Source organism: Plodia interpunctella, chromosome 12 (assembly GCF_027563975.2).
Source record: "Plodia interpunctella isolate USDA-ARS_2022_Savannah chromosome 12, ilPloInte3.2, whole genome shotgun sequence".
Taxonomy (NCBI): Eukaryota; Metazoa; Arthropoda; class Insecta; order Lepidoptera; family Pyralidae; genus Plodia; species Plodia interpunctella.
Window position 1 is genome coordinate 4,353,422 of NC_071305.1, and position 24,978 is coordinate 4,378,399.

At 34.9% G+C, this 24,978-nt stretch overlaps 2 protein-coding genes across 4 annotated transcripts in view; both read right to left on the minus strand.

Annotated features, from left to right (window-relative positions):
- The window catches only part of LOC128674050 (semaphorin-2A), a 313,535-nt gene that overhangs the window by 240,964 nt on the left and 47,593 nt on the right, over window positions 1–24,978 (minus strand). The gene's annotated exons all lie outside the window — the stretch shown is intronic.
- LOC128674051 (spermatogenesis-associated protein 17-like) lies at window positions 8,329–10,728 on the minus strand. 2 transcript variants are annotated; one of them, XM_053752333.1, is made up of 2 exons: window positions 10,372–10,728; window positions 8,329–9,169 (listed from the first exon to the last, which is right to left on the minus strand). In XM_053752333.1, exons 1-2 carry the CDS (start codon window positions 10,666–10,668, stop codon window positions 8,387–8,389), a joined length of 1,080 nt encoding a protein of 359 aa, XP_053608308.1. In that variant the 5' UTR covers window positions 10,669–10,728; the 3' UTR covers window positions 8,329–8,386. The 2 variants fall into 2 exon arrangements, with proteins under 2 accessions (XP_053608308.1, XP_053608309.1); XM_053752334.1 differs by lacking the exon at window positions 10,372–10,728 and adding an exon at window positions 9,536–9,939.

Consider the following 24,978-nt stretch of genomic DNA (forward strand, 5'->3'; position numbering starts at 1 on the left):
AGTAACATAAATCGCAATTAAGCAGAAGATATGGAACGACCGGCAAAGATCGATCAGCTGTCATAACCAAACATGAATTGTCCGATAATCATTCGACTGCTCCGTACTGGAATGAGGTTAGCGCGCTCAATTAGAAATTGAATCGCCAGCTGATGCCTTTTTAGAATAAAAGACCATGTAATTTGCTGTTTGTATTTAGATAGTTATGATTTTTACCTTCGGCTTGGTCTTGGCAGAAGGGACAAAACCACTGAATGTCGGCCAATGGTCTGATATCTAAGAAGACTGAAATAGGTAGGTACGTAGGAAATGGAGGAGAACAGGTGTCTCTGTCTCTGACGACAAAGGAAGACAATGACAACTTAACACACTCTCTATCTCTCTCTCTCTCTCTCTAGAGAGATAGAGAGTGTGTTAAGTTTTAATAAATGTATAAGCATGCGACTATTTGCCACTAGGCAGTAATTACAAAAGAGACTTCATATATTTTTGTTCGGCTTGAATAAAATTTAATAACAGTGTTAGCAATAATAAATAAACTCAAGAGAAAGTTGCATAATTTACTATTTTTAAAAGTGATTATTGCAACTAGCTGATCATTAAAGTACTGTACCAAAAACGTAAAAATATTGATTCACAAAGTTACTTCAGCGTTGGTCAATTCTTGTTTGATTATGGCAACCAGTGTGCCCATACCTTAACATGAGCTATAAAGCGATTCTTTACTCCTCGAAAGCAGAAAGGTGCTTGTAGACACGTCGCGTTTGAGCACGTGTGAAACGTACAAACAAACGTACAGACGGCGCAGTGAGTGGCTGGATGCGATGAAAAGAGTCGCATAACGCTGTGGCCGTAAAATGTCTAAGACACAGATGTGATTATGCCAATACACCATGGCGCTCTATGTAATTTAGTACAAGACATATTGTATGTATTGTACCGATGTCTCACAAAAGTAAAATTACAGATTTTTAATTTGGCAATAATAGAGCATGACTTCCTGATACATATGTATTTCATACAAGACATATTATACATCTTAATAGGATAGGTCATAAAACATGAAACTTATGTACTACACGTTGTTAAAGAAAGAAACTATTTCTATTTGAGATGTGGATTTATAAAAATTGCTTAGAAATCATCTTAAATCCATACTATCAATACCGGTCCATACTATCCATACTTCCATATTATCTACACTAATATTATGGGAAAAAATAAAGTATTTTTGTTTGTAAATAATTAATTAAAAATGAAGGACTGATTTTGATTAAATTTGGCACAGAGACAGTCGTGTATGGTTTTAACCGCGTGAAGCCCGGATGGGCCTCTAGTTACAAACAAATTAAAATAAAATATTAAATCAGCTAAAAAATCAGGCGAAATCTCTTATTAATTGATTTACGCTGTTTAATTAAGTAAACTGACGGATTAATTTACCAGGCCATCCGTCTGGTTTATTAATGACTAGAGTACCATTATGCTTTGACAAAGATGCTCTCATTACATGTAAATAGGAGTTTAAACACCATTCATCATAATTAAAAGTTGGGTTGTTAATGAAAGTTGATGAGACGCGAGGGAGGTTGGCGAATCGTGATGGATCATGATATATGTGGCATTGTTACCGCGAGCTGCACTTTGGAGTCTAGAATCAGACTTCTATTTTACAAGTTTTAATTATATTTGCTAAATAATTAGGTAATTATTTTGTAAGTTGTTCAAAATGGAAATAAATAAAGTAATATTAATTCTGAAATTACGGTTTACTTTCGTTTGATTTTTAAGGTGAATTGCATTCCAGTCAATTTTGATATTAACTTTTAACCTACCCGTCGCCGCCGTCGTTTAGCCAAAGTGGTGTACTTCGGTTTTTTCTTCACCAGTTAAAGTCAATTTCAAACTGGTGCAACGCACTTGAATTCAATTTTGCCATCGACTCCAATACAAAGCCTACGTCACTAGCAGCATTAAAAAATAATTGTCGGACGAACAGCAAGCTGACCGTCGATAGCCCATAGCCTACGGATCGAAAGGTCCCAGGTTCGAATCCTACTCGTGTCACATGAGTTTGTATACCTACCAATCTGACTCATGTATAAGTAGTTTTCATAGACCACTACTTGCTTCCGGTGTAGGAAAACATCGTGAGTAAATCTGCACACTGGTTGATTATTATTAAATTGTGTTTGAAAGGCAATGGCAAACCAATCCATTAATAATTCCAAGAAAATTGTTGTGTGTATTTAATTCCACGTAATGACCGCGACGATATACACTTCATAAGCGCAAGCGTTTCATAGGTACGAAGTGAGTTCTTTCGAAAGTTTAAAAAAGTCATTAAAAAGCAAATATATTAATGCTATGTATTAATGAAGATATAAGGTAACATAGCTATACTGCCATGAAATTTCACCTAAAGTTCCACCACAAGAGAGAGTTACAAAAAACGCCCGTAAACTTCTAATACTTACGTATATAATTCGACCATGTATTTACTTCATTTTAGTTAGTATTAAGAGTCTATCCTAAACCTATTTCAAATATCAATAATCAAAATACTGAACTGCCCATCGATTGTGAGAATTTAAAGCACCAAAATTCAGCAATGAATTTGTCGATTTGATTCTAAAAACATCACGAGCCCAAATAAACTTACATTCCAGCGAATTGAAAACGTCTAGTTTATTTCAACGCTTTTAGCGTGAAGTATTCATCGAAACTGTTATTTCGTATGCAACTGCAGGTATTTTTCAATCAAAATTGTTGATTTGTGTGCACCTATGTTTAGTTAATGGTGTTTGCTTTCAAATATTTGCAACTATTCAACTTGGGCTGGCGCAGCAATTCTGGAATCATTTGCGTGTTGAATTATTACCTTACATTACGTATCATAACAGAAACAGATTGCTATATCAACAATATTTACAGAATTTGGCCTGATTCTTTTCTCAGTTTGGCCGTTTGGGAAATTACATTAGGTACTCGTAAAATATTGCCATTTGTTCACGAAAAATACTTTAAGTAAAAATGTTGTGATTTCTTTATACGGGTACTAGCTTTTACCCGAGGCGTCGCTCGCGTAATTTTCCCACGGGATATCCATACTTCAAAAGCCTATGCAAATTAATAATATTTGTTAGAAAAATAATCAAAAATAATCAAAACAATTAAGTAACTTAAAATTATTATAAAAATTTCATTTTCATGACAAATTAATTAATTATCCTCTTTTATTAAAGTAACATTTATAGTTATATATACGAGTGATAACTCGTATATATACAGGATGTTACCTTATACATACGAAGTGATAAGACACGATCTTTGATAGATCCTTATGTCAAGTTTCAAGTTAATATTAACTAACACTTCTAATAAGAGTACTCGTAACGGGGTTTCCATATTATATAGTACGCGACGATTGGCAACTACTTTTCAAAGTGAAACTTCATATCGTGGAATTAGTAGGTACTCCGTAATTACTAAATCCAAGCTTCACATAAAGGATCTACCCAAGGACCCGTATTTTTCCATAGTTTGAATCAGTCTAGTTGGACCATGAAACATCCTCTACATACCTACCTAAGTCCTCGTGCCATAATTTTACTTTTTCTAGTACCTAGTATCATAATTTTTGTTATTCCAAGCGCTAGACTGCAGCAATTTGCACCTACTTACCAAGGATCAGTCGATCGAAAATGTCCTATAATTGCCGACTCACGTAGCCTTTCATATTCATGTCGCCCCTTCCTTACAAGTTATATAGTATACAGATATGACGCCGCATAGAATATGATCTATGAACCCTAGCACAAGATTGATTGATCCGATTTGTAAATATAAATAGAAATAATTACCCTATGTTCATGTTACACACCCAGCTATTTTTTATCCTTACCTTCTTGTCTCTTACCAAGTTTTGTCCCAATCTCTTACAAATTGCGATTATATGAGATTGGTGCATATTGCCAAAAAAGTAGGAAAGCGGATACTGGGTTCCAACGTCATCGACTGAGAAAGAAGCCGGGATAATGCTCACATGAGAGAGGAACTATAAAAAAGAAGAATCAAAATCATAAGATTTTTCTGCATCTTCTCCATTTTGCAGACGCGCGCCTCCGCGAGCATTCACTAATTACTGCGTACCACGATCTACGTCCCGGCGAATTTTTCATACAGATCACGACTCCACTCAACTGGGCAATATCGATTGCCCACTTTCTACTCGGCGGTACGAGTCGCGCGCAAGAATTGTCGGAATGCAGTTGGGAAGTGTTCTTTTGTCCTCATCCTAAAAGGTTCCTCAATTACGTATCTCAGTAAATAATATTCTTATTGCCGTTCAGTTTTGCCAGATGTATTGAATTTGGAGCAATTATATTGGATCGCTTGATTTTGCTTCGTGTCTTTGCTTTGGTATTCAATTTTCTTTTATAAGCTAATGAGAGAAATGGAGAAGGTAAATCATTACATCAACATTTTTCAGGAAGTCGTTGTGAGCGTTACAATTATAAATACGAAAGTGAGGATGTATGTATGTTTTTTTATTCTTTCAAGTAAAATATTATGGACGGATATTTATGAAATTTGGGACACGGGTAGAATATAACCTGGAATATCACATAGGATACTTATTATCCCGTAATTCCTACGGGAGCAAAACTAGTTAATATTAAAACCGTATAATGGCCATGAAGAATACGACTATAAATCGGACCGAACAATATTTACCCTAAGACTTAAAATGCCATGTCGTTGTCGCTGTCTTCTAGGAGATGGAGATGAAGGCTTATAAAGTACAGTGATAAGACTTTTGTTTGTGCTACTGCTACTTGGAAAAAGTCAGGAAAAGTAACTAGGTACTACGCCCGCCTAAATTAGGGACCTATCTTGAACGTCAAAATAAAGTACGCATTTTCAACATTCAAAAAATAATGCGGACTTCACTTAGATTTTGTATGTTTTAAACCTTCGCTGATTAAAATGCATCGAATCCTTGAATAATTAATGATGTTTTTTTCTGCTTGATTAAGCGTAAAATTTATCTTAGACGAACCGTTAACCAAAATTATTTATTCATGAGTTACCATTCGCTTTAATTTAGACAAATCATAAAAATACTGAAAGTATTTTTAAGGGTTTTCAATCAAACGTATTCTTAAAAGCACTTCAGCAAATATTATTTTCTATTATATGATATTCTGTTATTGATGAGTATATAAGCGATCATAGCGAACTTTGCTTAAAAATAAACATTATTTGCTAAAGACATAGTAATATTCATTGTATTGCAGTTGCAATGCAACACAACCAATAACCATTGAAAATAGTAAATATTTTTCCTTGATCGGGTTGACCGGACATAAGAAAAATACATGCTGTATTAGAGAACTTTTACCTTACTGTAACTTCACCATCAACTTGTATTATTCAAACACATTCCATTTGAAATATTAACTCATATTGACGACTTCACACCACCTAATATCCTGAGAATAGCCCCTTTCATTCACGTATAGCGCGGCGCGCGTTGTTTTTTTCTCTTTTTTTTTCACTTTTCGCACTTCAACTACTCCGGTGCGTATCAACGGCATGGAGTGTCGGCGGGTGTAAATTGAAACACTTGCAAATTCACTCCATACATTATTCATTCGCCAAACACCCTCAGTCTGACAGTCACAGTTGACGAACGCACACTGAAGCCGAAAAGGCGGGATTGGAAGGTAGTGATCGACTTTGTTTTGGGTTTCTATAGCGATTGTACACAAGTAAATAAAAGAAAAGACCCACAGGATTCAGATTAAAAGTTCAGTTTGAAGTGGAAATAAAAGTTCCGGTCGTCCGATTGGTAGGACAAATTAAGCCGGACCACGTGACCACGTGGACCACTCCAGAAAGAATGTAAACAAAAGTGCAGTGTTATTAAAGTACCAATATCTTTGTGGCACAACGAACCAGACCAATATTGAGGCGTTGTACCACATCTAACATGTAATGTCTGATCGAACACGAATAATTAAATTGTACAGTTACTTACCTAATAATTTCTATGATAGTTTTATTTTTCAGCACTAACTTATCTTTCAAAAAATTACTATTTATTTTATCTAGATGAGTACATAATTTCGACAATACATTAATTTCAAGTGTGTTCAACAACAACAGTCTATTGTAATAAAAAAGCAACATGTGTATGAAACTCCTTTCAGCCCCATGGAACAAAATATTTTTTCTTCAGTTGTGCTCAAATTTTTGTCATCCTTATGCGTACATATTATAAAAAAAAACAGTTATCTGCCCCATCTGTCAGTCTGTTTGCGATAAACTTCAAAACTACTGCAGGAATTTAATGCGATTTTCATCAACAGATAGTGTGATTCCCGAGGTTTAGGTATCTATTATATTTTTACACAAGCGAAGCCGGGATGGGCCGCTAGTATTGTTATGATTGTTATACTAGTTATTGATAAGACAAAAATAAAAGTAGACATAGTGCGATGTTATTTGAAGACTCCAAAAAGTTGGCATGAAATTATTGCAAAGTGAGCGAAGGGATCGATCACCCTTATAATGAAATAGGGTATTGTAGCACGATGCCTACTATTGAGTAGTAGTTGAGTAGTTACAATATTCTAGAAACTAAAATAACAACCAAATACGATATGAAAGGCAGAACAATATGTGTAATAGTGACTGAGGTTCCACGATGCGCAAATTACAGCCCTATCCAGTATCGCGCACGCTAAAGTGGGTCAACCATTATGCCTCTAACAAATGGGTACCCGGGTAAGACGGGCTCTAAGGGACATCACACACATACTCTTCTTGTACTACCAACTATCAGTTATACTATGTTAAATTTTGACTACCTAGATACAAAATCATTTACTCACATGTTGAGAGGAATGTAAATAAATGTCCACAAATGACCATTATGTGTACGATGAATATCACTCGATTGAATGACGCCGAAGGTATTCCATATCCGTATATGGAACAATATTGAGACTTACCGTTATCTCACAATAATTTTCAAGTGCCGTATGTAGAAAAGTTATGTTGTATTGATCCTAAGTGCTTAATAAATAAGTACTAAAGTTGAATGTATTATAAATATACATGTCGAGACCTTATTGTTTCATAATGGAAGGATTAATAATTTTGCGAGAACGTAATCGTATCGTCAATATTCACCAACAACAAATATATCGAAACGAACAGCCTTATATCGCTCGAATAATAAAGGATAAGGACTATAATTTAAATTTCTATAGACCTCAAGTTTGACGTTGTCGATTACATGATTGTCTCAAAAATACACATGCTATGTAGATGAGAGAGTTCTCTAAGCGTTTTAGAATAACCACTTCTTTCTTCCCTCCAAAGAAATTGAAACATAGTCATAGTCACGCACGTGTGCCAATGCCCTAAGTGCGAAGTTCAGGAACCCACAACCTGCATTATTTAGACCCTAATAAATTTGCCGAGTCAAACTCTGGCATTGTGAGACAAATGAGTTTCAAGACGTATGTGGTTATTAGGCGAAACAAGTGTTAGCGCAAATGTGAGCCAATTACAGTGGATGTGAGTCACGCCCGATGGCGGACCGTTTGTTTATTTCGAAAAACTCAGTACATACGGTATACCAGTGATATTAGATGATTCAATGTACAATTAGAGATATTGTACATTGAATCAATTACATTGAAATATAAACTAAATTTTGATTTCTGAATCTTTTTTTAATTTATTTCAGAAAAATTGACATTTTATCCCCCAATTGCAAGAATAACAATTGATAAATGCTAGTTTTCAATTTAATAAGAAAATTTATTTGGTCCAAAAATGTAGTAGGTACGAGTACATACCATTTTATAGGTGTTTAGGAAATTGACATGTTAATAATAAAGCGAGTTTGCAAATTGTATTATGAATTATATTTTCAAAAACCTTAATTTTCAGATCTCGCACAATTCATTCATAAAATATGAGCGCAAAATAGAGGAGGGTATTTTTCAGATAAGCCGGTCATAAAACTCCTTATATTTATTATTCAGGACAATAAATAAAAATTCCCGACCTTAAAACCTACAGAAGCGAAATGTTAATTTACAAAACACATTTTCCTTAGAGAGTTTAACGTAATTTCTTTCTCACCAAGGCGTTTCCTGAAATAAATTACAAGTGTAAAATTCACAACAACAAAAGGGAAACAACAAAAGGCTCGCGGCTCACAACATCCGGACGACCCTTCCAAACTTAGCAGCCTGATTACGGATATCCGACCAAGAAAAATAAAGGGAGAAATAATATGCAACCATGTAAAAAATAAAGTGTTTTCAACAAACCACTTCTATTGTAATTCATAAAAAAATGTTGATTACTCTGCCTTGTCGATGTTTTCTATGGAACATTTGCGAGACAGTAGAACGTTTATATGAAAATCGACGTAGTCTAAGAGAGCCGGTTGCGGCGTATAATGTTTGACGTACAGATGGAATCTCGGATCTTGATGTTGTTTGAAGTCACCGGCGCCGCCCGCGGCCGGCGTCGGCGCAGGAGGAGGTGGCGTGTAATTGATAGACGATCTCGGAGAAAACGGACCCCTTCCCTTGTCGGGGCTCGGTGGACGAAACTTCTTCCACAAAAACGGTCGTTTATGCTGCGGCCCGTGGTGCGTATCTCTATGCCTCGTATCCGTTTGTTTCGGAACAGTACTTGTCAATTCATACATTTCTGGCAGCGACAAATACCAATAATCTTCCCCATTCCCTATTATTGGAAACAGCCTTTTGTTCGAGAATCGGGGACGATGTTTCCTCACAAATTCTTCGTATTTGCGTAGCAATCTCTTGCGATACTCTAGATAATGGATGGATTTGAGCAATTTCTCAAATTCACTAAGTTCAGATGTGGCAGGATCCGAGTAGACTCCAGCACATACGTGTGTTCTGAGTAGATGATGTAGTTTGAAGACGACAAAGGCGAGCCATTTCCTGGCTTCCTCTTCCAGTATCATCAGGTCATCAGCACGGCTTCTGATGCCAAATTCAGCAGCTTCAGCCGCTTTCCTCTCCCCCCGCTCGGTGACGGTCGCCAGCCAACGGCGGTATGAGCGGTAACAGAATTTGGTTCGCCTTGAGTAATGCCCACGCCACAGCGCCTACGCCAAAAAGTAAGAAATTATGAAACAATAATTTAAAGTCTATAGTATTTCTTGTATTGTTTTTCCAACAAACTTTTTGTTAAATATGTAAATTATCCTTTATTCTATCATAAATTTACCGTTGCTAAGATAAATATCTAGATACCTATTTCAGTACTTGTTATGGTAGTAATATTTTTATTGTCGTCGTAAAGGTTAAAGAACGAAATAGACAAAGACCATTCAGGTTACCGCCACGTTATTGTTGAAGTATTTTAAATTTCGAAGTGATAAATAATGAATTAAACAATAGAGAAAAGCATGAAAGAAAACACACCAATGATCAATATTTACTTCAACTACAATATGCCGATAATCCCATACCTGAATCTTCGCAGCAGATTCATTGTAATATTTAACCTCTTTATTACGTTGCGCTTGCCCCAGGTTTAATCTGTAGAACTTTTGCGATTTGTGCATTCGATATGCACTCTGTATTTTAGTGGCTTCTTCTGATAACCGTTTGATATATTTCCTCGCAAGAAAACCTCTAATTATGCGTTGGGATTCTATAGCAGCTAAATGTCGTTCATGACGACAGCTTTCCGCTGTATCATTACGTTCTTGGAGTTCAGCATAGAACTCTCTAGGAGTCGGTAGAAATAAATGAACTGATGCCATTGCTACTCAAATGTCCGAAGTATTTATCATTTTTGATCTGATTTCAGTTAAGCTACGTTTGACATTTAATTATTTATAAATACATATTTTTATTTTATAATGTCACACAAAATAAGGTTGAATATGTTATTAATTTTATAAATTGTTGATGTCTCAATAGGTCAAGAATATTGTGATGTTTAATACAACGTAGAATCGAGGTCATTCGCCTGAATTTTTATCATCATGATCAAAATATAATGAAGCCATTTGTGGGTGTACACCAACACGATTCATGCTAGTTTTTAGAGACCATTTGCTTTCTATGAAGGTAAACATCAAGGGGAAATCTGCACACTGTCTTACTTAGTCTAATGTGACTAGTGGTTCTACATGGCCATAGTAATAAAAGTCATGTCATGCCAATGATGTGAACGAAATCTGACACCATATACATGTAACAACAGACAATAAAACATTCAAAAACAATGATAAAGTTCAAGCCCATATATACCTATAATGAGGTTATGTTGGAGATAGAGAGATTTGGAAAGGCATACCTGAATCCTCCTTGCTGCCTGATCGTAATGTTTACTATGCTTACTTCGAACCGCCCTTCTCAGAGCCGCTCTAAACAATTTCCTTGCTCTGTGCATTCTGAACGCGCACTGAATAATTGTGGCGTTTTTCGATAACCATGCTATGTGCTTCCTTATAAGGTGGCCACGGACTATCCTGTGGAACAGCAAAATAGCTATGAATCTGGGGTACCGCTGGAGTTCAGCATAATCGGTCCGATCTTGCAGCTCTGCATAAAATTCGTGAGGAGTTTGTAAGAATGGTCGAATTGTTGCCATTTTTGCGATTTAGTTGTTTTCTAGTTAGTCAAGAACATGGGTCTAGAGCTGGAGAGTTATTTTGACATTACTTTCTGACAGTTTTAATCACAAATTGTAGCAAGTCCAGAAAAATTGTGGCCAGTTACGAGAATTTTTAAAGAAAGAAGTATATATAGGATATTATAGTATTTATCATCATAAGTACATACCACAGATATTAGAACATTACATTGAGTACATACTATTATTTCGTTAATGTTCAACGTTTTATTTAAACAATACTATTATAGTATCTTATTCAATTTTAATTTCATTCAAAATATTGTGCCAAATGGATGGTTAGAAGCGAATTTATTCTAAGCCACCCATATAGGTACAATGCAAAATCGCAACTACCACCGCAGTCCAAATATGCCATGCCGGGTACTACCTGATATGCGGTCGACTGTACCATCCGACAGCAATAAGTCCCATTTTTCATATTTTAGTCTCATAAATGAGGCCGTACCCGCACTTGCCCATTTCGTTATGTGATTCCCCCGAGCAACGATAGTCCTATATCAAGAGTCCTTCCAACCCCTCAGGTTATGTGAAACAACATGAATAATTCAACAATCAAATTGGCAAGGTGTGTAAGTCTGTTTATTTATTTTCTCCCCAAATTAAGTGGTGATTTTCATACATTATGCATGTTTGCAAAATAATTTGCTGATTTTGGTTGGCAATAAGAGAATAAACAATAATAACATGGTCGTTGTTTCAATATGAGATATGCAAAGAATAAACAAAAAGAATCAAGTGCGAGTCGCGTGCTCGCGAAACTCAATACGAAAATGTAAAATACGATTGATTTATTTGGCGAAGCACTAGCAATTTTTGCGCATCTAACTTTCAACATTGCAACTGTACCTATATTTTTATTATATGTACTATAAAGGTTTATTGTACTTATTATATTGTAGTTATTAGCTCTTTCTGACACCAAACAGCAGTGTTTGCATTGATTGGTAAGAAAGGTACTGTAGGTAATTACAGGGTACAATAGTCATAAAAAGGCAAAGCGCGCGTGTGACACCCCTGGCATTGCAGGCGTTCGTAGGTTGCTGTGATGACCATTTACCACCAGATGGGACTCATGCCTATTTGCCTAATTGGTAGTGAGTATAATAGAAGTTGATGTGGAAATAGGTTTTTCCATATAAAAGTATTGAGCATGGTTTGTTTTTAGGTCTCTTCGAAAATTAAGGCTCGGAGAGAGTGGAAGGTAAATAATTAATTACCTCGCGGCCCCTTTCAGGGAAATAATGATTGTGGTGAATTTTTAACTGTAACGTTTAGCGGGAGAATTCGGTCTTGGGAAAGGCTTGGGAAGCGAAAATTGTTGCTTGTATTATGCTTCAATGAATTAGTAACAAAATTCTGCCTAAATTCATGTCTTCACTAATAATTGAAGCTAAGCTTTTGCCTGCGGTTTCTCCCGCGTTAATTTCGTGCGTGCGTGCTAATGACTTATTGTTATCTATATCTCGGGTTCCAAGCATTGTATGGCGCTGAAGGTACTAAATTTTGAAGAAAAAATATACATACAGAGAGAGGCAAAATAAGAGAAAAATGTTTTTGTTTTAGGTACAAACGTTAACCCATGAATATTATAGTTAACAAGTTTAATGAATAGGTAACTTATTTAATCTACAACAAACCGAAAAACAAAGGGTCATTTGAATGAAATTGCAATGCATTGAACGCAGATTGTTATTACAGTAACCGGAATCGGATTAGTGCTAAATGGATAGATTACGCAAGGTAGGCCTCGGGATTAGTCGCAGAATATTATGTCGATACAATTGCATTGTAATCGACTAGCGACCCAGCCCGCACGGGGTCTTTTAATAATAATACATACTCAATTAGAATGTGTGTGTGTATTTTTAAACTCCTGGCCACGTAAGCCGTATGGTGTCGGAAATGTAGGACAAAATAGTGATTACTTACTTGGGTAAAAGTTCGCAAGCCAAACTGAAGATGCGATGGTCCGACGAACTGTCGGCCTTCGATAAGAAATGGCAATAACTATAACAATAGAAGTGGTTGGAAACATAAAGAGGAGGCTTTTACGGCAGTGTGACCTTATAGTTAGATAAAATGAAACCTACAGGAATAAATTGGTTACATAACAGGTGCTTATTTTTAAATAATAAATGATCACATGAAAGAATTAACATGTTTACATGAATCTTTACATATAATTCGCTATAACTATAAGAAAAAAAAACATTTATTTCGTTTTATTAAACGGTTTTATCCTCTACTGGCTTTTCGCAGCTTCGCTCGCGTTTATTTCGCGCTTCCGCTCATAACTTATTATTATCTATATCTCGGATTCTAAACAGCGTATCGCGATGAATCCTATTCCAGATTTAAAGTTAGATCTTCCGCTACACAACTGTATAAATTCTATTCAGTAGTTTTTGCATGATGCGCGAACAAACATACAGGCTGAAGGACAAAAAAGATAAAAATAAAAAAAAAGGCTGGTTTCTATTAGTCCCACTTACATTTTTATTATAATGTATAGATGTATTGATGTATAGATTTATAGAAACTGAATCTATCTGTATTATTTTCCGGTAATAGAATTGTTTGTGAATACTTTCTAAAACGCAGTGGGAACTGGCACAGCAAATTACTTTAACTTCAAAAAACGTCATTTGGCAGCACTTAGTATAAGTAGTACGCTACAAGTTTGACTTGATATTTTGCAGCCATGAGCATTTAATGACGTCAATATTACAAGCAACGCTTCCACGCGAAAACTCGAGAATACTTCTAGAATATTCCGAGTACTGCACTGCAGTATCTAAACTGTAATTAGCAAAACGTTTTAGTAGGCTCACATCGCCAGATATTATAAAAAGCATTTTATATTGATAATAGTTTTTTAAAAGTGTTATTTTTTAAAAGCTTTTATTGCCGTCAGAGAGTTTGTTTAAATCAATGCTTGACAAAAACATCATTCGTTGAGAAATTGTCTCATTATGAGTCGATCCTAGTCTACCATCGGGTCTTGCTCATCATAATAATACTGATGCCATGGATGTAGATTCAATAGAAATGCATTATTGTTATGATAAATAACTACGTAACTACATACGTGAACGCACGTTAAGTTCAACGCAATTCATAAAATGTGTTGTATGTTTTCAACTTTCATTTATTTAGTTCTAGTAGTTGCCTGTGACTATGTCCGCAGCTAGAAGGAGATTATTATTCTCCACTCTTCGAAGAATTCTTTTAGGCGGATATGATATCATGTTTCAGAATTAATTAAACTGAAAAGCCTAGTTCAGAGTTGACGAAATAATTTTCCTAATTACCTAGTTACATTATATGCGTAATTCACATAACTAGTACTACAAATATGCAAAAAGCGAAAATACACAACAAGCAAATTATTCACCATAATCAGTGTGCGAATCAGCAATTTAATCAAAGAGAATCTCTGATTGTGATACAGGCTACTATGAATCGAGTTACAGGGTATTTCGATCTCTAAGCTACGGTAATAGGAGCAAATTTTAAATAAACATGAGCGGATTAATCTTAACCGTATATAACAGTGTACTACTAAAGCAAAATATATAGACCGCGCATGACTCGAACAATTTAAAGTTATCATTGACTAACTAATTTCAGTGGTCCATAATTGACTGGATACATATACAGGTATATATACTATATTAATTCTATTGTAATAAAATTTTCGACAAAAAATATATGTCCGTGTGAATAAACCGATAAGGACATCTGTCATTGGTAGCCGATTGTAGGTGCACCATTAGTAATGATTCTGTATTGTCACTGAAATTGAAACCACGTATACAATTTTAGCTCAATGAGCAACGGAATTTATCTACCTAGGTCTTTAGCTTACAAGATTTGGCCCACACAGCTTACACTGAATAATAAAAATGTTGATCAGTATAATCTGACAATCTGATCAGTTACAAGTTATAATAATTTATGATGTGAAATAATATAAATCCAATCCTCAACGAAGGATCTATCGGCAAAATATATCTAAACAACGTCCCGAAGTGGAAAGTTAGTGTGTCGTATAAAAGTCATAAATTGAACAACGTAATTTAGCTTCATGAACAAAAAGTACATGCTTCATGCTCAGATAATCCTCTCAGACCTGACCTACTTACACGGAATCTGCAAACATAATTTTATGGTAAAATATGAATTTTTGAAGTGACGTTTGGGACCTACTGCGCCTGGTAACCTAACCCGGCAACCTAGGTAAACGACAAATACAGTTAGACCGTCTATATTGTACTCTATTATAATGTGGCGGCACGATGTGTCTATATAAAATTTTCTGGCTTTGGCCTATATTATAGCCATACTATCTAATTTTTGTCGATTACTATGCATAATACGACAAATTATGCACGCGTAGTGACGTTGTTCGAATATCGTTTTGAACTAACGAAGAGTTCAAATCGATGTTCGAATCGAATAACAATTTAAAAAATAACAAAAAACCAGAATCCATTATCAGTCTAGTGGCATAACACATATCTCGCGACCGTTTATTAAGTTTGTGTAGAGGGGAAACTTTCAGGTCTCTTTTCATGGGAAAGCTCGCAATATGGCCTCCGTCCAGGAACTTTTGACCGGGTCAAAGGAGACCAAGAATGTGGAAAGTTTTCTCCATTCAGCTATATTACCCTGTATATCACTTTTACTGCTGCTTTTTTTTTTAAGAAATCAGATTTATAGTTATTGGAGCGCTCTATTATGAGGGTTACCTAAGTGAAAAAGTGTATAAAATAAAAGGAGTAACGGACAAGATATTTTTATAGATTTTGGTACGTTTCACAACTATTAACATGGATATTTTACTATTCGGAGTAAAGAAAGTCACGATTTAATCGACCAATCGTAGCAAGTATTCTAGTATTATTATTTTATATATATATTCTAGTATTATTATATTTATATTATAATTGTCGTAGTAGTCTAGAATCATTTGCAACCTAATTACGTAATTTAAATACACATACGTATATTAATCGTCAATACGACAATTCGTCATTACGTCTACCCTTTATAGGAAGAAGAGCCAAAGTGGCATGCACCGGAATAAAGAAAAGAAAAATAAATAAAATTGTTTATTTTAGAATTTTATAATAATCACTATCAAATCTCCTATTACACCCAGACCAGAATGAAAATTACATAGAAATTTTTATTTCAAAAAATAATTCTTACTTACTTCTTCTTATTAATTTTGAAACTTTGTATAAAAAATATCAGTTACACAGTGAGATATTCATCTCTTTTTATAACCTGTTTAAGTGTCCCACTGCTGGGCAAACGTCTTCTATTAATGTCTTCTATAGATATTCTGTCTTTGGCCGTTTATAATTGCCAACCACACAAAAGTGTAGAATACAAAATAGAAGACGTTTGCCCAGCAGTTGGACACTTAAACAGGTTATAAAAAGAGATAAATATCAAGTACCCTAGTTCTTTTTAAGGGTAAAATGTTATTGAACTAAAAATATCAAGTCGTAATACGGTCCATTTATGCATAGTGATGTAATAAACGCGGTGTATTGAATTGAATTTGCTAGTGAACAACTTTTATGAGGTGCCGCCGTATACAGCGAGATGCCAACGCATAAAAGTGCAGTAATTTTGTATGCAACAGATATGACTGGCTTTATGGCTTGCAAGGCAACAGCATGAGTAAGGACAAAGCATGAGATGCACACCAGTTTTGGTGTGTGAACTTAGATTATTATGTATAAAAAATACGACAAATAGGTAATATAAATGCAAAAATTTCTTTATCGAAATTTTATGAAATAAATATTATGAATAAGCATATAAAGTTATCGCAAAATCCTGAGGTCCTCCACCTGCAGGTCCGAATTAGACTTCTTGATAGATAGGCGCTTTGCTACATGGGCGATTAGCTAGCTAGGCAGATTGCTTATAAGACGTTTCGCTTTGTTAGACGTTTTGCTACTTAAGACTTTCTGATTGGGAGGGGGTTTTCTTGCCGTGTAAATTCTGGTGATGAACACCAGAGCTATCTACAATCCGTGGCAGCAGCGTTAGGTATAAGATAGTTTACATATGGCTTGACTCTGTGTGGTATATTTACTCCATAACGCTGTAATGTTTTAGTCTTGCACTCTTGCTATAAAGTGACGTGCAGATGTCTCGCATTAGCCTGCTCGTGTGACGCCGTAAATTCTGCATTAAGATAATGCCAAATAGGAATTTTTGAGTAACTGTGAAATTCAGGTGAGAACCGACATAAAAAGATATGACTTTCAGAAAGATGTGTTTTTTAATATTTGACGTAGAATATTGCGATTACATCTGGACGTTCACGGAATTTTACGAGCCGTAAAAATATGGCAACGTGACGTGTAAGTACGTAGTTGAATTATCTTTTCTCTGAATATTCAAAAGTAAATGTGATATATTAAAGCACTACAGAACATCTATTTTGAACATCTAGTGCAATAGGCAGTAGATGCTATATAAAAAAAAATGTTAATATCTATATAAATTTGACCCAATTCTATTTTGTCGTCGACGACGCTCCATCTTGACGCAATTCAATCCCAAAGTCAACTTTTTTCTCATAAAATAAATCCACATTCCCCAAGTTTAAGAGGTGATGATAAAATTCTTCTGGAGTCACCCCTCGAACTTTGACTGGGTTAGAAATTAACGACCAAGTGCGATCTATTCCTTGACAACTGTCCCGTATTTTTATTAATAAATTCATTATAAGTATATTGATTAATTTTTGTGGTAGTTTATTTATTATTTTTTAAATAAAAGTAGCATCCAAAAATTGGCGATGCATCTATGGTTCTCATTGGTTTGCTAATATTCATGGATTGTAGTGTCTGCTAATTACGTTGTCGTAAAAAAGCATGCTTTGTTATGATGTTCATGACAAAGCATGCGTTTTTACGTGAACCTAAATATATCGCCACCAACAAAATTTGCACAGAAAATTAATTGTAATGGAATATTGCATGTAAAAGGATTATTTTTCCTATTATCCACGTATGTACATGTTAACGCTGTCGATACTACTTATAACATTCTCGCAACTATTCATGCTAGCCCCATTACATGCTCATTTGTATAGTGTTGTCAACGCGCATGCGCTGTGACGACAAGCTCGCGCCTGCGCGATGTTTTCTACAAAACAAATGCTGTCATTCACCATTTTTAGCTGTTGTTACCTTTAAATGTACTCGTGATTTACCAGCCCTAAATAAACAATCTTTGTCAAATACCGAGTATAATTATTTATAATATATACTCAGACAAGATCTTACAGTGTTGTATAAAAAAATTACTAGACAAAATTTCAATATTGGTTAATCTTCGATAGGCCAGTTATTTTGTCTATAAAAACAAAGCAAAAGCGTCACAGGGTTCGTTTTGACTCGCACCGAACCCTGAAAATGAAAACTTTAGCAATATGGTGTTCGTTTCTACAAACTTTGATGTAGGAGAGTAATAACAGTTACTGGATATTATATTTGCAAATTTCTAATACTGCTTTCCTTTCACCTTGCTTCTAAGTAGATTATATCAATAAGTTTTACTTGAATTATATTGGACACCTACTATAATTTTTATGCATCCTCTAGTGTTGAGTATAATTTATGTTTGAGTATTATAAATTGCAATCAAAAATACATTATTATGATACAATAATTATAACGTAATAGTTAGCCATTATTTACCATTTAGTTGACCTCTGGGGATACTTGGAGAAAGTGATAAGTATTTAATATATATCTTGCACCTTCTCCGGCTTCTTTTTGTTGTATGTTAATTGGCAACTGGTGTCAGGTTTTATTCAAGTCACCTAAAGCCATCTAAAATCAAGCCAAAACATAACAAGCCAATATTTATTTTCCACGTCAAAAAAATATTATATTTTGTAGCATTTTTAAGTAATTAATTAGATACTAAATTGAAATCAATTTAGTATATAATTACTTAAAAAATAATAAGTTTCTTTTTTCTTCTAAATATCTAAACAGTCTGTTTTGACGAAGTCGTTTCCATGAGCTTAAAAGCTTCACAAACATTTTGTTAAAGTATATTATAAACCTTTTTGATCTCTCCCGTACTTATTTCAAGAAAGTTTCAAACATGAAGAATCAAAGGAATTTAAATGGCTTTATTAAATTGGAGAATTTCCTTGAATTATCTCAAAGTTACTGGTATCGGTAATACTAAAAGTTTATGCTTCTTTAGGGTTGTTAAATATTAACTGTGACATTATGACACTATGACATTATTTAGACATGACCTGCGCGGCGCGGACGTTTAGACAAAATGTCGTACTTTACACTTCCCAGTCCGACCTTTTTGGGAATTTTGAGATAAAATATAGCAATCTTGGATAATGTACCTTTCTAATGGTAAAATAATTTTTGAATTCGGTTCGGTAGTTTCGGAGATTACCCGCCTCAAACATACCCACAAACGCTTAACTCTTTATAATATTAGTATAGATAGGTTACCGGTAGATAAACAAAAAAAAAAACACAAAAACTATACATAATACCGGAAGGTAACACACTCAAAAGAGACTTATCTTAATTTAGAGTGTAAAACTGGACCAAATACTTAGAATATATACCTATTTTAATTTTAGTATTTCACACAAAATTCCGTACGATTCCAGCGTTTTTCCAATAAACGAAAAGCTTATTTCGCTCACGCCTCACTTTGGTGCTTCCTTCGATTGGAAACCGGGAATATTTCCAATATTTCAGCGAAGAATTATTTTTCACTTGTATTCAAACCTCACCTATGTTTGAATACAAGTGAAAAATAATTCTTCGCTGAAATACTATGATATTTGTCTTGTTTATATAGCTTTGTTATGTGTAAAAATGACATAACAGTAATTACTGTATGTGTGATAATCATCGTCATCAGTGTAGTGAGTGTATTGTGTAGTGACAACTAGTCACATAGGTACACAGTGACTTTTGACGCTTTGGTCAAAGAGATCTTGTTTATTTAAACAATAAACGCGTGACAATAATATATATGATGATGAAAATGATGTCCGATCGATTTTGGTCGTGGCGACTACTTCAACGATTTTGAACTCACGAGAGTATTTCGTTTGTGTACTTGTTAATCACTGGAACTATCAGATTTCAAAAAAATATTTTTTTCTATATACAGGAAACAGCACATTAAGCTATCTGAAAGTTCCACGCATAATGTATCAATTTTGACTTAAACTTTAACCTACGCAGAAAACACAAAGTAAAGTTTTGTCTAAACGTCAGCGGCGAGCCGGTTAAAGTCAACGTCAAATTTGACTGGTGCTGCAGTAGTAATTTACTATTTTTTTGTTTTGATTAAAGTAGGTATATGGTCACGTCACAGGATATCACTGTCATACAAGCTTCATAAATGTTTGTTTTTGACATTAGAAAAAAAGTACCTGTCTGATAAAAAAATGTCAACTCCACCGAAGAAGCCTTACTACCAAAATGTATTTATAGTGAGAACAAAATTTACAATACTAGTCACTATTAATACATTCAACCACAGAGTTTTTAAAATTTAATTTGAAATATAAAGAAATATTAAAGCTGCAGTTTCTTAATATTCTTTTCTTAATATATTAGAAATGTAATTTTCTAAGTTGTTCAGAATCTAAACGTTATACTGGATTGCAATCTAAATTGTGAAACGTGACCCAATTCAATTGGAAATCTCGAAACTCAACGGATTTTTATTTCACGGTATTTGGACTTATCGAATTCTATTGCATGCTTCCTCAAGTTGAAACGTTAAACGAGAAAAAGCGTATGAATGGTTCCTTTTTGATGCAAATTTAATGAGGCAGCCAGGGTGCAAAAATAGTATGCACGGATGTGTCACGGATTGCATTGGACATTATTTATTCTACCACGAGTAAGAACATATACTATATTGTATGACGTCTACGTCTACGTGTAACGTAAAGGGCCTATTCGAAGAGAATTTGTATGAAATAAGGCAGCACTACAATTTTTTGGTACAACGCAAGTAAATCCGTTTATTTATTTATATATTTATTTATTCCTTGCTTTCATGTCCAGATTCACATTGGTTGTCACAATAAAGTTTGTTAGTAGGAGTTAGTACCTGGACCCGGATTGGGTGTTGCAAGTTTATCAATACAGCAAATTAGTTAATTTGTTAGTTAATTCGTTTCTTTGTGACAATTTAAATTTAATTATCACTAAATAGTTTTAAACATAGTCGCTTCCCGCGCCTTTTATCCCTATGTATGCTTAGATCTTTAAAATTACGCAACGGTTTTGATGCGCTTTTTTTAAAATAGATAGTGTGATTTCTGAGAAAGGTGTAGAATATTATTTTATCCGAGCGAAGCCGAACGGGCCGCAATTTTATTTTGAACCACTAACATTTGCCCTGAAATATTGGATACAAGGCAAACAAGGTGGAAACAAAATTATATTGGCATCGTGACTAAATATTTTAATATGTATGTAAATCTAATTTAGTCCTCTAGACTCCGCGGCTGACGAGGGAGCCAATGGAAAAAATGTAAGGAATCGTTCTGTATTCTCCTTAGTTTATGAACAGGGAAAGTATGAAGAGACACTGAGACTGACCATTACGCGAGACAAGGGAGCGTTGAATGCACTGCCCAGAAAGGTTAGTAGACTTTGTAGACTTATTTATGTAGTACTTTAAAACCTGTCTGAAAAATTTGTTAACCAGAACAAAACCCACCCGTGCGAGGTACTGATTCTTTTGGAGATTTATATCAAAGTAAATTACTTATATTTTTTGTTTATATACCAAGTTGTTATATAGTTAGCATTGCGACAAAAGCAGAATTTAAACAAGTTCTTCACAAAAATGATTTAATTTTTTGTCTCAAGCTTGTATTGTCGTTAAAGAGATTTTGTTGAATATAACGCGTGACTAGAATATCATGCCCGTGATGACCGTTGAGGAGGTCCCACGTCGAGAGCCTCCATCTGAGTGCACTATCTGTGTATCTGTATGTCCTGCCTGTGGAATCGTAGCAGCCAAACGGCTGAACCGATTTGGATCTAGTTTTATTTTTATTTAAAATATTTTTTAATTTAGAATGTTCTTAGCTTGTTTCGTGTATTTAATTTATTTTATTTTAGTTTTTCTTATTAATTCATTAAATTTAATCAACATCTCAAAATAATATCAAAACAAAAGTCTAGCGAAATGTATGTTGATTGAAAATAATATATATATATTTTTCTTTTTCATTTTACATAGTATGAAATATAAATAAAGAATGCTACTCACGCAAAATCGTAAGTATAATATATTTTTATGAAATGTGTGGTGGAGTCGCGGCGGACACATAAAATCACAATGGTAAAATATTCTTCTGTTTACTCTATAAACTCGTAAAATACAATCATAAACATTTGATGGAATTCTTATGTTTGTTTACTTTAGAGTACATAAATATTATAAACTATATAACTTATAAACCAAATTTTGAAGGACATCTTCGGATCTAACTTGTACATTTTGAAATCACCGTATTTTAAACATTTAACGACTTTCTATATATGAAGCAGTAAGTTACGTGTATATTAATTAAAACTCTGTAATGATATTGAGCATAACTGGGTATTTACGACATTTAGAGCGGCCCTAACAAGGTGCTTACTATTCAGAGATGAACGTTAGCCTTTCATCGTTTAGCTCGTTCGTTAAGGCTTTTAGAGCAAGTGCTGAGAGCTATTTTAGTGAAGGTGGTTACCTAGCTTAAACTGACATATTAACTGATATGGTAATAACAGACACTTTGTGAATTATAATCAGGGTTATATAAGGGAAATATAGTTAAATATTATAATTGCTTCTCTTCCCGCGCAGTCAAATAAGGGAAAGGCTTACAAACTAGATTCTTTTGACGACCTCTAACTATAGAATCACAATTCGACTAACAAGCCCGCTATACAACTAAATGTAGTTTCGCAAGTCTATCTCATAAGGTATAAAGACGTAATACTGAAAACAAATCTCTGTCGCTGCCATTACCATGATTCCTTTTAAAGCCATAGATTCGGATGCGGTCTTCTCTATTGAGTAGGAAATTTCTTGGGCAAGTTGCATTGCCAGCATGGTTCTTTGGTTAGATAGCTTCTTAATAACAAAATTATATTATTTCCCAACGAAAAACACAGAATGTAAGTCTTGCAGACTTGACAATTTCTCCTAATACAATTTCAGCAAAAACTTGGAAGCAAGCCGAGAAAATCCGTAACACAAACAAACTGACGACCATCTTTGTAATAGGGCAAGTCTCTGCGAGTTTCCTATGTTGCCAATTTTATTAAAGCAGGGTTATTCTATTAAATCTCAGTTTTGTATGCAGTGTTCACTTGGCTTGCTCTATCTCAGGACGCTCAGACTTCATGCTTGATGATTTTGACTATGTTGCTGCTTGAGATTTGTATGGTGTAGCAACATAGAATTTATGGCTATTTATGTAATTAATATGGAGTACTGAAAAATATAGAATGGGCTGAAAAATAATAGACGGATGATTCCGGGAGTTTAGATATGCCATTAGGTACGCAGATTATGAATTCCACAGCGGCAAATCTGGTCTAGCTAATCCGTTCCCGCCTATCCTAGGCAGAAGGGGCAAACCTAAGAAACACTGGCTTGATGTCGCCAAAGGTGATATGTGTGCCAATGGTCTGACAACGTGGGATGCCGACGGCCATGCGAAGTGAAGATGAAAAAGTAGGAAAGCGGACCCTGGGCTCTGACACTCAACGGCTGAGGAAGAAAACGAAAATACGCCCAGATACGAGAGATCGATGGCACAACTAGTCGTGAACACCTGCGTAGTTTCGACTGCCGCGGTACTTGTACGAATTGTAACAAACTTGCCACATTGTCTTTGCGGATTTGAAGCTCAACTTCACATTTCACACATTACTCGACCTAGTCTTTCAATACATCTACAGCGAGCATCGTATTGCATTTAACTGTCTGTGTTAGGCCTAAGGTATAAAAAAGTAATGACAGCTGAACCCGAACAAAGACATCATGTGACCAGTAAAAAAATCAGTCATCTCTTTAAAATTAATAATTTGAGTGGCCCTTGAGCTTCGCTACTTCTCAAATCTGTTTGCCTTATGAATCCAAGTTCTGTGGTATGTAATAATGTCACGTCATACAGGATAATTGAGAAAGGGGAACCAATTTAGGGTGATAATTACGACACGTACATCGCTTCGGGAGACGTTTCGGTGATTATCTCTCACATATTCTTGTTTATATGTTGCTTCAAGTTAATATATGTTACTGCTAAACGCCAATGTGCGGATCAACACGCTAATCTTATTTCAGAGCTAGGTTTCGCCTTCATAATCCCGGCTAGATCTAGATGTAGCCAGTTTCAGATGGAAACACCAAAGTATATACACACTCTTATCTTCGACTAACTAAAACCGGTTTCATCAATGTGTATCCTAACTTTGGGGTTTAGCCGTAATATATCTATGTTATTAGTATATAAAGACCAATTCATAGGTAAGGACTTAACTAGAATATGAGGTTAACTCTGAAGACTAAAGTATTGTGCAAAATACTATGTAATGTTTCGATAAACCTCCGTGGTATGTCTACACACTGTCTGTCTGTCATCACTATAAACACAAGATCTAGATTAATCAACACACTACACAGTTCGTATAAGGTTTTCGTAAAGCTGTAGTTATTCACGAAATTATCTTTTTTTCCCCAAGTACCTATTTTAACGTACAGAAATCCTATATAGATTTATATCTTCATATGATTCGGTGCGGCTTTGGTCGCGCCTGGCTGGCTATCTTTTCCCTGTTCACGGAACATGGGTTTTGAAAGCCGTGGCGTAGACATGGATACGTCACGTCATAAAAGGTGCTTGAGACGGGGCAACTGCCAATTCAAACTCTGGTAATTGCAGTCCTAAGCTTGGCATTAATTTCTTAACATGCCACCTTCATTTGTCTGCGACGTTGAATTTCTAGATGTGTGATTGATATGAATCGTTGTAATGCTTTTTCATTACGAGTAATAAATATTTTCACGCGTAGTGATTGTGAACATGTAACATATTTAGGACAGCGATGCATAATTGATGTTTGATCTAAAAGAGAAAGAAGTTTGAAAGGCGATTACAAAAACGTATGCAGATTTTGTTAGACAGAAGTATCAACGTATAGAAAAATATGGAATATT

Coding starts and splice junctions, on each gene's coding strand:
- LOC128674051 (XM_053752333.1), bottom strand. CDS start 10,668: ATGGCAACAATTCGACCATTCTTACAAACTCCTCACGAATTTTATGCA. Junction 9,170..10,371: donor AGGCAGCAAGGAGGATTCAG/GTATGCCTTTCC, acceptor TTTTTGGCGTAG/GCGCTGTGGCGTGGGCATTA.